The sequence below is a fragment of the Eulemur rufifrons genome, chromosome 16, assembly GCF_041146395.1.
Source record: "Eulemur rufifrons isolate Redbay chromosome 16, OSU_ERuf_1, whole genome shotgun sequence".
In the NCBI taxonomy this organism is placed as follows: Eukaryota; Metazoa; Chordata; class Mammalia; order Primates; family Lemuridae; genus Eulemur; species Eulemur rufifrons.
In genome coordinates, this window is record NC_090998.1 from 93984186 (window position 1) to 93998455 (window position 14270).

The 14270-nt window shown below is 58.6% G+C and overlaps 1 protein-coding gene across 5 annotated transcripts in view; it reads left to right on the forward strand.

Annotated features, from left to right (window-relative positions):
* Positions 1-14270, forward strand: part of GRAMD4 (GRAM domain containing 4) — a 77277-nt gene that overhangs the window by 24305 nt on the left and 38702 nt on the right. For 2 of the 5 annotated variants that reach the window (XM_069491700.1, XM_069491701.1), the window contains exon 2: positions 13090-13300. In XM_069491700.1, the coding sequence (XP_069347801.1) occupies positions 13090-13300 (211 nt within the window). Of the gene's footprint in view, positions 1-6530; positions 6788-8934; positions 9037-13089; positions 13301-14270 lie in introns of those variants that run through there. The other 3 variants (XM_069491698.1, XM_069491699.1, XM_069491702.1) reach the window with 3 other exon arrangements.

Below are 14270 nucleotides of genomic sequence, written 5' to 3' on the forward strand. Positions count from 1 at the left end.
GTGTTGCTTTAAACGAGGAGGGTGCTCCACAGCTGTGTGCTGCCCTGTGTCCGGGGCTTGGTCTGCGTGGGAGAGTCCCGGTAGGCCTGGCGGGGCCCTTTGGCCTCAGCTGGGCCACATTAAAAAAAAAAAACAGAAGTTACGGGAAGGGAAGGTAGTGGTTTGGAGGCTCTTTTCACCTGAGGGGCTGTGTAAAGCCTGTGCATTTGCTTTGGTGCTAGGTTTGCCCAGGGACCGGGAATTTCTTTTTTTTTTTTTTTTTTTTTTTTTTTTTTTTTTTTTTGAGACAGAGTCTCACTCTGTTGCCTGGGCTAGAGTGAGTGCCGTGGCGTCAGCCTAGCTCACAGCAACCTCAAACTCCTGGGCTCAAGCGATCCTACTGCCTCAGCCTCCCGAGTAGCTGGGACTACAGGCATGCACCACCATGCCCGGCTAATTTTTTTGTATATATATATTTTAGTTGTCCATATAATTTCTTTCTATTTTTAGTAGAGACGGGGTCTCACTCTTGCTCAGGCTGGTCTTGAACTCCTGACCTCGAGCGATCCAGCCGCCTCGGCCTCCCAGAGTGCTAGGATTACAGGCGTGAGCCACCGCGCCCGGCCGGGAATTTCTTTAAAATCCACCTGGCTCACCCATTCATTTGCTGCCAGTTCCTTTTTTTAATTATTATTGAGGTAAAATATGCATATGTAATTTATCATCTTTACCTTTTTTTTTTTTTTTTTTTGAGACATGGTCTCGCTCTCTCACCCAGACTGGAGTGCAGTGGCGTGATCCTAGCTCACTGCAGCCTCCAGCTCCTGGGCTCAAGCCATCCTCCTGCCTCAAGCCTCCCAAGTAGCTGGGACTACAGTGCATGCCACCATGACTGGCTAATTTTTAAATTTTTTGTAGAGACGGGGTCTCGCTGTTGCCTAGGCTGGTCTTGAACTGCTGGGCTCCAGCGATCTCCCAAAGTGCTGAGATTACAGGCGTGAACCGCCCTGCCCGGCCCATCTTTGCCATTTTTAGGTGTATGCTTCAGTGGTACATGTATGTTCTTTTCCTCCTCACCCCTCCCCTCTCTCCTGCCCTTCCTGGCCTCTGGTGGCCACCAGTCTTCTCTCCGTCTTCACTAGATCCACTGTTTGGCTCCCACCTGCGAGTGAGAACAGGTGGTGTTTGTCTTTCTCGTGCTGCTTATTCCACTTAACCTACCGGCCTCCAGTTCCCCCCTGCTGCTGCGCAGGGCAGGACCCGCGCCTGTTCCGCTGTGCGTGCGTGTGTACGTGCCGTGTTTGCCTTGTTCATCCGCCCACGGGCCCCAGTGAGCATCCGTGTCTGGGCTGCTGTGAATGGTGTGCGGGTGTCTCTTCCACGTACCGACTTCCTTTCTTTTGGATACGCACCCTGCGGTGGGATTGCGGGATTACATGGCATTGGTGGGATTGCGGGATTACATGGCATTTCTGGTTTTAGTGTTTCGAGGCGCCCCATGCTGTGCTCCGTGGCTGCTGCGCTAATTTACGTCCCCACCAGCAGTGCACGAGGGCACCCCCTTCTCCACATCGCCCCAACATGTTATTGCCTTTTTGGTACCAGCCATTTTAGCTGGGGTGACATGATATCCCTGTGGTGTTGATGTGCATTTCTCTGATGATCAGTGACACTGAGCATTTTTTGCCATATATCCAGTGGCCATTTGTGTGTCGTCTTTTGAGAAATGCCTGTTCGGATCTTTTGCTCCCTTTAAACGCAGATCATTTATTTTTTTGCTGTTGAGTTGTTTGAGCTCCTTTTCTATTCTGGTTGTTAGGCCCTCGTCAGGTGGATGGCTGGCAGGTATTTCATTCCATTCTGCCGGTTCCGTTCACTTTGTCGATCCTCACCTTTGCTGTACAGACGCTTTCTAGCTCGACGTTAATTCCAGCTGTCTGCTTTTGCTTTGTTGCCTGTGCTTTTGGGATCTTACACAAAATCTTCACCCAGACCCGTGTTCTCGAGTGTTTCCCCAATGTTTTCTTCTGGTAGTTTCAGAGTTTCAGCTCTTAGATTTGATCCTTCAATCTGTTTTGATCTGACTTCTGTGTATGGTGAGAGACGGGTCTAGTTTCAGCCTTCCCCACGTGGATGTCCAGTTTCCCAGCACCAGTGACTGGCGAGACTGCCTTTCCCCACTGTGTGTTCTTGGCACCTTCGTCCACGATGAGTTAGTGGTGAACATGTGGATTTCCCTCTGGATTCTCGATTCTGTTGTGGTGGTCTCTATGTCTGTCTCTATGCCAGTACTGTGCTGTCTTGGTTACTACAGCTCTGTGGAAAATTCTGGAGTCAGAGAGTGTGACGCTTCCAGCTTGGTTCTTTTTGCTCAGGATTGCTTTGGCTGTTGGAATTTTTTGTGGTTCCTTGTAAATTTTAGGGTTTCTTTCTTTTTTTTTTTTTTTCCTTTCTATTTCTGTGAAGAATTTCACTGGTATTTTGTTGGGATTGCATTGAATCCGTAAATTGCTCTGGGTAATGTTGTCGTTTTGACAGGATCAATTCTTCTAGCCCACGAGCATGGAATGTCTTTTCATTTCCTTGGTGTCCTCTTCTTTCCTTGTATAAATCTTTCACTTCTTTGGTTAGGTTAAGTCCTGGGTATTTTCTGTTTTTTGTAGCTATTGTAAATGGGATTGCGTTCTTGATTTTTATTTCAGATTGTTTGCTGTTGGCATATATAAGTGCCACAGATTTCTGTATGTTGATTTTGTATCCTACAACCCTACTGAATTTATCAGTTCTAACAGTTGTTTGGTGAGTCTTTAGGTTTTTCTAGGCATAAAGGTTATGTCATCTGCGAACAAGGCTAATTTGGCATCCAAATTGGAAAGCAGGAAGTCAGATCAGCCTTGTTCGCAAGAGGCATCCACACTGCTGCCAGTTCGTTGGTGCCAGGCCGGGTGCTGGGCCCGGGGACGTGCCACCTGCAGGTCGGCCAGGCCCACGGTGCGTCGGATGATGCATTGTCGAGCCGGAGTGCTCCGGGCACGAGGAATAGGTCATCTTGGGGTCGGGGAGCCCCCCGGGGAAGGACGACTGGGGTGCTCCAGGTAGGAGGAGGTGCTCGGGGCTGGCTCCTGGTTTTATGAAGTCGTCTTCACGAGTTGTTGGCTTGTCACTAGGGAGTAAAGGGCTCCTCCCTGAAGCCCGTGGGGTGTCCCGGCTGCTGTGAGGTGTGGGCAGGGCCCCTGCTGGTGGCTCCTCAGAGCTGGTTCTCCGCCCGGTGCCCTGAGTCACACCCCCCTTGCCGGCTCCTCTGCCTCTAGTGGGACACGAGATGGGGGAGAGCAAGAGGGCGGATGGCGACACGTGGGGTCCCCTCTGCGAGATTTTTCTGGTCCCAGGAACATGGAGATTGTCCAGGCTGCCACGACCTCACCATGGGCCACGCCTCGTCCTGTGCCCTTTCCTCAAGAGGACTCTATGGACAGCAAGGCCACGCACGGGTGGTGTTACCCAGGCCCAGAAAGTAGGGCCCAAGTGCTTAACAAGATCTCAGGCTCCTTCTGGCCTGCCCAGCCCCCTTTTTTTTTTTAGTTTTTATTTTAGAGACAGGCTCTCACTCTGTTGCCCAGGTTGGAGTGCAGTGGATGGTTCGTAGCTCATTATAGCCTTGAACTCCTGGGCTTAAGCCATCCTCCTGCCTCAGCCTCCTGAGTAGCTGGGATTATAGGCGTGTACCACCACGCCCAGCTAAGTTTTCTATTTTTTGTAGAGATGGGGTCTTGCTATGTTGCCCAGGCTGGTCTCAAACTCCTCGCCTCAAGCGATCCTCATGCCTTGGCCTCCCAAAGTGCTGGGATTACAGGTGTGAGCCACCACACCCTGTCCTGACTGTCTTTAGTGGGTTAGTGAGTTCTGGGACCTATTTGAGAGTTCTTGTTCTGCTAGGCGTTTATGGCCCTAGGACAGAGGATAGTCAGCTGTGGCCCAGCAGCCAGACCCCACCCACTGCCGCCTGTTTCCTCCTGTTTTTGTAGCTAATGGTTTGTTGGCACACAGCTGCCCATTGTGCACTCCAGCAGGGCTGGGAAGTTGTGCAGAGGCCGTACGGCCGCCAAACCTAACGTACTTTCTACCTGGCCTTTTACGGAACAGAGTTGCCGAGCCCTGCTCGGGAACCGCGCCCTGCGCACTCTCTCTGTCGCAGCCTTTGATGCCGAAACACGCTTGGAGAGCAGCCTGCTTCCCGGCAGCTGGGAGCCAGCACAGCTTTTGGCTTTCAGGAACTTGGGCAAGGGCAGTGGCAGGAAGACGTGACAGATCCGGGGAATCCGGAAGGTGCTTCCTTCCAGCTGTCCTGTTGGCTGGATCTTCCCAAGTCCTGGTTGCTAAGAGTGTGGAGAGAGTTGGAAAAAGCAATGCTTCCATTAGAAATGAATTCTTATGTGTGTTTCCTATAGCTTAGTTTATTTGCACATATAACACAGAGGTTTTTGCCTGCCTACTTGCTCCTGAAGTGTAGGTTCTCTAGCTAGCTTTGTTCACTTAAATAAATATCTGTGTGGTCACTCTGCCAGGCTCCCCACCCAAGCTTATAGGCAGAGGGGCCTGTGAGTCATTGCACAGTATGATGGATGCATTAATAGAGGCATATGCTAGGGAGGGTAGGGCAGCTGGTGCTGAGATGCCCCTGAGGCTGAGGCTGTCCTGGGGTTCAGGCAAGCTCAGGCTGTGGGGTCCAGTGGTGCCTGTAGTGCCACTTCTCTCTTATTCTGCCTCCCCAGTCTCAGTTTCTCCATGTGTCATTTTAACGATAGCTCTCCCCTCTCAGTGCTGTGACCAGGGCAGAACATTTTCTTGGGAAGTGGGATCTGTGTTTTTGCCATTGTTACTGCTGCTGGCCAGGCACGTTGCCGAGTCCTTCCCTGCACCGTTTCACACTGTCCTCTAACAGCTGTCTGGGGAGGGACCCCTACCTGGGGTCTGCGGCTGTGGTCGTCAGGGTCTGGCTGTGGTCGTCAGGGTCTGGCTGTGGGCTGCTGCCACCTGGCTCGCGATGATCAGTTGGAGTAGCTCAGTGTGGAGCCCACTCCCCAAGGGTTCTCCACGCACCCTGGTACTTGGGGCACTGGGACAACCCACGCTTGGCGTGGGGGCATAGGAGGGCTAGGGTTTGACCCCCGATTCTGGGTAGGCGAGTGCCCCCTTACCCATCCCTCAGCCGTGGTGGCGTGCGATGGTGGCCGTAGCTCCCCCTGGCAGGGTGACGTGACTGAGGGTGGGAGCAGCTCGGAGCAGTGGAGTCACCCAGTGGCTGGGAAGGCTGGCGTGGACGGAGAGATGGCCTGGGCAGTGTCCCGGAGGCAGGGGAGATCCTGGCACCTCCTATGGGCACCCGGGTGGTGATGAGGACAGGGTGTGAGGATGGTGGGCCCCCGAGTCAGGGACGGCCCACCCCCAGAGGCTCAGGTACGGTGCTCCCAGGTGCCCCCTCCTGCCCTGGAGATGGCCCGCCTGGCCCCATGTGGGTGTGACCGTCTGGTTCCTGCGTCCCAGGGCTGTCTGAGAAGCCGTCCCTTGGGCCCCCAGGAACTCCCCTCTTGCATTCAGACCTTATCTCCAATTTCGGTGTCTGTCCCCTGAGCCTGTCAGGGAGGGGCGGCGAGTGGGAGGTGCCGGCGTTCACTGAGCGCTGCTCCCTCCGTGCTGTGACAGCTTGGGAGGAGGGATCCGGAGCTGGCGCGTGCGGGTGTGCAAGAGCTGGCTGCTGAGTTTTCAGGAATTTTGTGAGTTGGCCATTAATATAAATGACAGTATATACACTTGTGGTTAGATAAATTACATTGAAAATGAACGTAGTAAATACTCAAAACTCACCATTTCTGAATTATTTCCCTTCATTTTACTGTCTCGTGTGCTCTGAGGTGATTTGGTCTGTTGTGTCTGTGTGGGGGGACGTCACGCATGGCCGGAGTGTTTGCACTGGGGAATGGGCCGCTGCTGCAAACCAGGGCGTGGCTGCGGGTCGTGTTGCTCGTCTAGACTTGCGAAAGTGACGGGGAGATGCTAATATGCAGATTAAAGTTAAAATTGTGTGATGAAAGTGCTCTGCCATTAGAAAACACTCACCTCTTTCAGCAAGAAAACTCATGTCAGGCCAACAAAGTTCCAAAAGTTTCGGTACACGCTGTCCTTTTTTACCTCTGTTGTGGTTTGTTAACATAAGCAAAAACACCAGCCAGCCTCCCCGTCCCACCCGCTGACCGCAGCGGCCGTGGGTTGGTCATGCCTGTGGGGGTCGAGCATCCTGGAGACTCAGGTGGCTGCCCGGAGCTTACACTGGGGCGTGTTGCATGTTTTACTGCTATTTATAAACCTGTGCTGCGTGTAATAAACGTGTGACTTATGCCTGTGCCCGGAGGTTCCTCTGGAGCCGGCCATTACACATTAACCAGCTCCTCCCCGCACTGCACCGTGGGCAGGTTCCCAGGACGCGGAGGAGGAAGTGGAGGCCCACGCGGTCCCTCCCAGTTCTCTGTCCTCCCGCTGGCTCTGCTGGGCCACCCTGGCCATGGGGTCTCAGAGCTGGTGGTATCTCGGGCTGGTATCGGCACCCCAGGTGCGCCCAGCCCTGTGCCTGCTCCCTGGCCCCCCAGAGAGCTTTCCTGCTACAGTGCAGACAGCGCAGTTCCCCCTGCAGGGGGGTTTGGCCCGACCTTTGTGACTAAGAGCCCCTGAAGATGCCTCACCCGGGGAAGAAAGTCAAGCCTCTTCCCGGAGAAACATCCCAGACTGTAGAAGCCTTGGAGTTAAATTTTTTGTAAGTTTTTGTGGATTTGGGGGCCATGTGCTTTGGCAGGGCCCAAGGGCAAAGTCCCTAGGATGTCCCTTTGCTGTGAGGTCTCTGCCAGAGGACAGCTCCGTGCAGCACGTGGCTGGGGTGGCCCGAGCAGACGGGCCCTCGAAGCTGAGGCATTGCGGCCGGCCTCCCTGCTGGGCCCTCATTCCTGGACAAGTGTTTGTTGCCGCCCGCTGCCCGCCAAGCTCTGCTGACGAAGACCCCGGTGTTGGCAGCTCAGGCCACCTGAGCAGCCTCTAGGGAGCTGAGCCCACCAGGAAGTTGAGCCAGACGCGGCCCCCACCCTCAGGGTGGGTGTGTTCTCGCTGGGTGGGGCAGGGGGCACATCCTAAACAAGGGAGTGATCAGAAGTTCCGAGGACGCCAGATCAAACCAGATGGGATGGTGGAATTACAGGGGTGATGTTAGCAGGAGAAGGATCTGGAATGTAGGACGTCCCCCGAGCAGATATGCCAGGTCCTGCAGCAGGGACCGATGAGGTGGCTGGAGAGCTCCTGAGGGCATCGAGAGGGCTGGAGCGTGCGGAGGGAGAAGGGGCCGATGAGGTGGCAGGTGAGATGTCCACTTACCCAGGTGCAGGGACGTCCTCAGAGGGTTTCAGCGGGGGGTGCAGCAGGGTCTGGCTGTCCCTTTTAAACCCTCACCCAGACTGCGCCGCGGAGGTGGCTCTGTGAGGCCTGGTGGCTGCCTGGACCAGGCTGGGGTGGGAGGTGTAGAAGATGTGTGGCCTGGCGTGAGGGCAGGTGGCTGTGGCGTGAGGACTGAGACCACCAGTGCCCCTTGGAGGGCTCTGGCCCCAGCAGCTGGTGAACGTGGTGCCATCAGGCGAGAGTGCCATGGAGACCAGAGCTCCGTGCCGGGCGTGGCAGAGTCACCTGCTGGCGAGACGTCCACCAGGCAGTGGAGAAACGCGCTTGGAGCTCGTGGGGAGGCCAGGTGGGGGCACAGAGCCGAGGGTCAGCAGAACATCCGAGGTACTGACGCTGGGAGTGTTTGGGGTCCCAAGGACGGTGCCCAGCCTGGCAGGACTGATGTGTGAATCCAAGGGGAGGGAGGTGGCCCCTGGGCAGGCCTGGGGTCCCGGGAAAGCCTCCGGTCGTGAGGTGTGAGCCGCCGTCCTGAGCTGATGTAGGAAGGAGGGCAGCCAGGGCCGGGCGGGAGTGGGGTGGGGCCAGTGGCCACTCTGTGGGCCCTTTGGCTCTCGGGGACCCAGGCCGGCCCAGGGAGCTGTGTGCTGGTTTGGGTCTGTGGGGCTCTGCTCGAATGGGGCAGTGAGGGAGGTGCGGGTGCATGGCGGTATGCGTGGGGGAATTGAGGGGCGCTGGGGGTGATGCCCTTCCCTGGCCCTCCTGCTCCCCCTGCAGAGCCTTGGAGCCCGCCAGTTGCTGTGTCCTGGGGCGCTCTCCTGCTGCCCTGGGTGGCCGTACCTGGGGGTCTAGCCTCGATCCCAGGCCTTCTGACCTCGCTGGAGGTTTAGGGGCTGCCTTCCCAGAGGACTGGACTTTGCAGAGGGCCAGGTGTCCGCTGTGGCCCGCTGTGGGGGGTGGGGAGGCGCGCAGGTCTTGCCCAACATCTCTGAGCCTCCCCGGAATGTTGTTTAGAGCGAGGGCTGGCGTCCTGTGGGAAAGCAGACACTGTTTATCCAGGGGCCAGCGGGACAGCCACGGGACAGCCAGAGGATGAGGGCGGCTGGAGCCAGGCCCTGGCGCAGCGCCGCGGATCCAGAACTCAGACAGGAGCTCGGGCCGGGCGATGGTGTGAAGCAGGCTCGGCTCAGGGCAAGCGCCAGAGACCAGGAACCACTTTTTTTTTTTTTTTTTTTCCTTCAGTCTTGGGCTAGGGAAGGGGAAATAAAGTCCCTTTGGTTTTCAAGTCCAGGGTTCCCTAGACACTGCTGCCTTTGTGTGTCCCGAGGCAATTCAGTGGGTTTCCAAAGCAGCGTGCTTTTGTGTTCCAGGGCTGCTGGGCTGGACTGCGTCCTGCTTGCACAGGGGCCCAGAGCTTGGCTGGGTGCTGCCCTGGGCCGGTGGGGAGAGCCGTGGCGGAGCCCCCTGCCCTGTTCCGGGCACAGCAGCAGGTGCCACCCTCTCTGTGCCGTCGGTGTGGAGCCGCTTCTCTCAGAGGCGTGGGGTTACCGGGTCCTCACGGCACGCCCTGGTCCTGGAGCAGGGGCTGGAATAGCCACAGCTAAGGAGTGTTTCCAGATGGAGGTATGCGGGTGATGGGGGCACAGCACGTCCCAGCTGGGTCCCGGGTGTCACGTGCTCTGCTGGAGCTATCTCGATCCTGAGAAAAAGGCTCACCCCTCCAGAAGGCCGGGTGGTTGGGGAAGGGAGGAGGCCGCCTGAGAACCCGCCTGGCTGAGGGAGCCAGCGAGGGAAGGGGCCGACTCCGTCTCAGGAACTGGATGGGACAGGAGGAGGGAGGCCAGTCTGGGAGGGTGACGTGGTTTGGACTGCTGGGGACCCTGGGCTGCTCGGGCCAGGCTGGCGGATGCAGGCAGAGGGGCTGGTCCTGGGGGGGAGCGGCCGGACTGCAGGCCGAGGAGTTGGGCTTCCTTCCGTGGACCATGGGGAGGGCTGCAGGGGGTGGGGGGGACACATGGCAGCAGTGGCCAGGACGGGAGGTGCAGCGAGACTCGAGCGAGACATCGGGATGCTGGCCTGGCGGGAAGGCTGCACTCTGGGGTCCCCCCTGGGTCTGCGATCCGGTCTGGGACGGTCCGTGTGTGTGGGGTCCTTGGGCTCAGCCTCAGCCGCTTCATCCATAGGTTGGGAGTGTGCCAGGTCGGACAATGTGCCCCCAGAATTTGTGCCCACCCGAAACCTGTGGATGTGACTTTCGTGGAAGGAGGGCCTTTGCAGGTGTCACTGAGAGGAGGGCGTCCTGGCGTAGGGTGGGATACCCCTCAGCTTGGAACAGGAGCTGCTGATGTGGACGCAGCGGGTGTCCTTCCCTGGGGCAGGCAGGGGGCGGGAGCACGGCCTGGACGTGTGCCTGGTGGTGTGGTCCGTGACATGGTCGGTGACGTGGAGTGTGATCCTTAATAGAACGCAGAGTAAAAAGTTTGTCCTTTTGAGGAACCCAAAGAGTTAGTTGAGGCCAGTGGGGACTGGGAGTGGGGTTCTCTGGGACCCCCTGCTTGGGTGGGCTCCCTGAGGGCCGGTGTGAGCTGGCCCGCAGCAGGAACCCAGGAGAACGGCCGCTGGTAGCCGGCGCTGCGGCGGGGTGCGTGTTGCATTCTGATGGTGGCAGGCGGGGCACTCAGTGCCTTTGTCCCTCTCCCGGTGCGGCCACCTCATTTGCTTGCCCGAGCTGATTTGGGACAGTGGCCCCAGCCTCGGGGAACGCCAGCATCCCAGACACGGGGCCTCCACAGCCTACAAGTGGCCAAGAGCTCTGTGCCCGTAAGTGTGGGGCTGTCCCACTGTGCCCCAGGTGGAAGCCAGCTAGGGACCCCCGCCCAGGGGTCTGTGGCCTCAGTGCCCCAGGCCCGTCCCTCCGGCCTCCCTTCCAGATGCCGCTCCCAGGAGGAGAGTTGCTCGGGCCTTTTGAGAATTAAAGGAAGTGGGTTTTACGTTGCTACACGTCTCTACCCAGTTTATTCTTTTTTTTTTTATATTAAAAAAGCAGCCAGAATGGTGACTGCCGGGTGGGGGAATGGAGTCACTGTTCCCTGAGCAGTTTCAGTGTTGCACGATGAGGCGTTCTGGAGACAGATGCACAGCTGTCCCCAACACATTACAGTTAGCGCCACCCAACTGCACACTCGAAATGGTGAAGTTGGTAAATTTTACGTCATGTGTGCTTTACCATAAAAAAATGGGGCGGGGGAAAGGCAATAGGAAGGCATTTTATATAGGACATCTGGAGAGAGAATTGCTGAAGGCCACCGTGAGCCAACGGTGACACAGGCCCCATGGCACCCGTGTTCCTCCACACACCTGTCCACCATGACGGCGAGCACAGGGGTTCCGTGTTGTAGGTGCCTTTCACTTCCCAGGGACGGTGTCCTGCGTGAGCGCCAGGGGGCTTCTGTAACGCCCTGTGTGTCTCAGCGGGCAGCGGGTGACGTGTTGGCCTGAGCAAGACCCTGTCCGCGTCTAAGGTTCGATCCCGGGGCCGTGCGGATCTCAGCAGGTGGAATCGCTGGTCCCGCGGGCGTCTGTGTTCCCGGGTCCTGATGTGTTCTGCTGCCTGGGTTAGCTTCTGTTTGCTTTTTAATGAAGTTCAAGGTTTTACATGAGTTGGAAGGTGGTCTTGTCATTTTCCCCAATTTACTCAGACTGTCTTGTGGTGGACAGTAATCCCTTGTGTTTGTATTTGCTACCTGTTTACTACTTATATTCCCTGTTTCACTGTGTGGTTTTAAATTTTCACTTTGTGACAAATGGAAGTTTTGTACTTTTTTCCAGTGGTCTGTTAGACTTTGTTACTTTGTGGTTTTCTTTTTCGGTCTCAATGTAGATCGTCATCTTTTCTCTAGGGACTTGATAAGCGCTGAGTTCTCTTTCCTTTTGGTGTGTGTGGTGTTGGGTTTACCGACCCTCAGTCCCTCTGGGGTTCACAGTCCCCTGGGTGATACTTTTCCAAATGGCCGGCACGTGCCCCCACCGTGTGAGCAGGGACGTCACCTCCTCGTCACCTCCCCGTCACCACAGTGCTGCCCACTTCCGGGGGGCGCTGGGCCACTCTGTGTGGGTCCCGTTCCCTGTGGGTTTGTGCCGGGGCCAGTGTCAGAGCACCCTGTGGCCTGAGCGAGCTGGGCAATGCCTGTCCTGGAGCACCGCGGCCCCTCCCCCGACTCTCTGTGTAACTCAGCAGCCGCTGCTCAGAGCCGGTTCTGGAACACTCTGACCGAGTCTTGGGGTCCCCGCTGCCGGTGGGTCTTCTTGACGTGACTTGACGTGAGCCATGATGCCAAGGACTGCGAGGAGCCTTGGGGGCAGGGGCCGAGTCAGGGCTGCAGCCGGGCACATCCCGCTGCAGCTGCCCGTCCGCCGTGACCCAGCAGGTGCCGTTTCCCTGCCCGCGCCGCCGCCGCCGGGAAGCACCGCAGCTGGGCCCCGCCCTCCTTGCACGCAGCCGTCGGCGCGTGTCCTCCTGGTTCTCCGAGTTCTTTGGCCTCGTTGGCATCATTCCCACTTCAGAAAGCTGGCGAGTGGCAGGACGGGCTCTGAGCCCAGGTGTGTGGGGAGCCCCACCCTCCTGTGGGGACCCGGGCGCCCAGGCTGCTTGTGGAAGTCCGGAGCTGGGGTGTGTGGGAGCTGTGTGACCGAGTCGGGGGTTGGGGCTGGGGGACCCTCCCTGCGTGGCCGGCCTCCCCCATGGGCTTCGGAGCGGGGCTGGCTGGACGGGCACTCACCCTGCGCCTGGGACTGGGGGTGCCTTGCTCCTGGCCCGGCTGGGGCAGAAGTGGGAGTGGGCACCCTACGGCGCCTCCATCCTTGGGGCACATGTGTGTGTGAATTTACACACAGCGACACACACCGCAGTGCGAGGCCACACCAGACCTCTTCCCCGTTGCCCCAGGCTGGACCGGGAGGCTCGGCGGGCACCGGGCTCCCACCCGGCTCTCTGGGAAGGCTTCTTGGAGGAAACGAGGTCTGGGTAGAGGCTGAAAGGCCGAGCCAAGGTCAGACCACAAGACCATTTGAGGCAGACGGATAAGGGTGGGTTGGGGTCCTGGGAGTCGGGGCTGGGGTCCTGGGAGTCGGGGCCAGGTGGAGTGGGTGGGACTCTGGCCAGGTCCCCCCTGTCCCACAGGGATGCCACCGAGGCACGCCCAGTGCTGAGTGTCCCGTGGTTTCCAGGCCTTGGCTGCTGTCCCGGGCACTCCCTGTGGCCGGAGTGTCTACCCAGTGCCTGACAATTTGTTGGGGTACTTCTGGGAGTGGTTGGCCCTCCTTCCCTTTTCCGGTCACAGTGTTCCCCTTACCCTAGGATCTTCGAGCCACCTTGGTGGCCCAGGCCCAGACCTCAGCTTGTGTCTGCCTGGCCAGGAGCCAGGGGCACTTGCCTGGGTGGGAGGCGGCGGGCGGAGCAGGCCCGCGGGGCAGACGTGGGGAGTGGGTATCCCACGGCGCGTCCATCCTGCATACGCAGGTGACGGGCCCCGCCTGCTGGGTGGGAGGCGGGGTCTGTGGGTCGGGGTTTTCTTTGAAAAGCCGGACTGGCCACTCGCTGAGCACAGGGGCCTGGAACGGCCCGCAGGGGCCGGTGCTCGGAGCTGGCAGGTGACTGTGCCCTTCTTTCTCTCCCAGGGACCCCGACCGTCATGTTAAGGTGAAGCAGAGGAGCTCGGTGCTGAACATGCTAAGGAGGCTGGACAAAATCAGGTTCAGAGGTCACAAGAGAGATGACTTCCTCGATCTAGCAGAGTCTCCAAACGCCTCGGACACCGAATGTGGAGACGAAATACCCCTGAAGATACCTCGGACCTCTCCCCGGGACAGCGAGGAGCTGAGGGACCCTGTGAGTACCCCGCTGTGCTGGCCTTGCCTCTGGGTTTCTCGGTGTGGGCTGGTGGTGTCATCCCAGTCCTCGGAGGGCCACGCTGAGCGTGGACAGGCAGATTCCTGTCCTGCGGTGCCGCTTAGAGACAGACGGACCTGCTCCCCACCCCTGATGGACCTCGCCGGGCAGGGGCTCGTCCTGGTCAAGCCTTCTCTGCGCCAAGGCCTGGCCTGGGAGCTGCATTTCCTTACCTCCCTCACGGGGTTTCCTGGGTGGTTGGCAAACGTCTAACGCAAAGGTGACACTGAGGCCCTGACCTGAGCCCAGGGAGTGTGGACGTGGGGTGCGGCAGGGTGCTGTCTGGAAGCTGCTGGCGCCTGCTGGTCTGTCTGGCTGTGGCAGGGTGTGTGTCCCTGACCCCCCACAGCTGGCTAAGCCCCGGCTGGCCCTTGTCACCCGTGCAGTCAGGGCTGGGCCTGCGTCTGGTCTTGGGGGCTCTTCATGTGGGCAGCAAATGAGCACCTCAGCCAGGCCCAGGGGCCCGGGCGGGAACCACGAGTGGGACCTGCCTTCCGGAAGCTTGTGTTACGTGGGGGCGAGGTGGGCTCACTGTGGCCCCTTCTCTGGCCAGGTGTGACCACTGGCCCATCCCCCGGTGTGCACACCAGGTGTGGTGTCCCTCGGTGTCCCCTCCCAGTTCCTGAGCCAGGTTTTCTGTCCAGATGTGTCCAGTGAGCGGTGGCCTTCCCTGGCTGCTGTGTCATTCGTGCTGTGTAACAGGACGCGACTGCCTTTGCTCCTGGCAGGGACTGAGAACGTGCAGGCGCTGCCTCCTGAGAGCCAGCTGCTCACCCTGCGCCCGGCGGGCAGGGCCCCTCTGCTGCCCGGGGCTGCTGCCGTAGAGCCGGGCGGGGGTGCCCGCCTGCCTGGGCGTTGGCCTCTGGGGATTAAGCAGATCCCAGGAGGACGAGTCATGGGAAAGACCAGC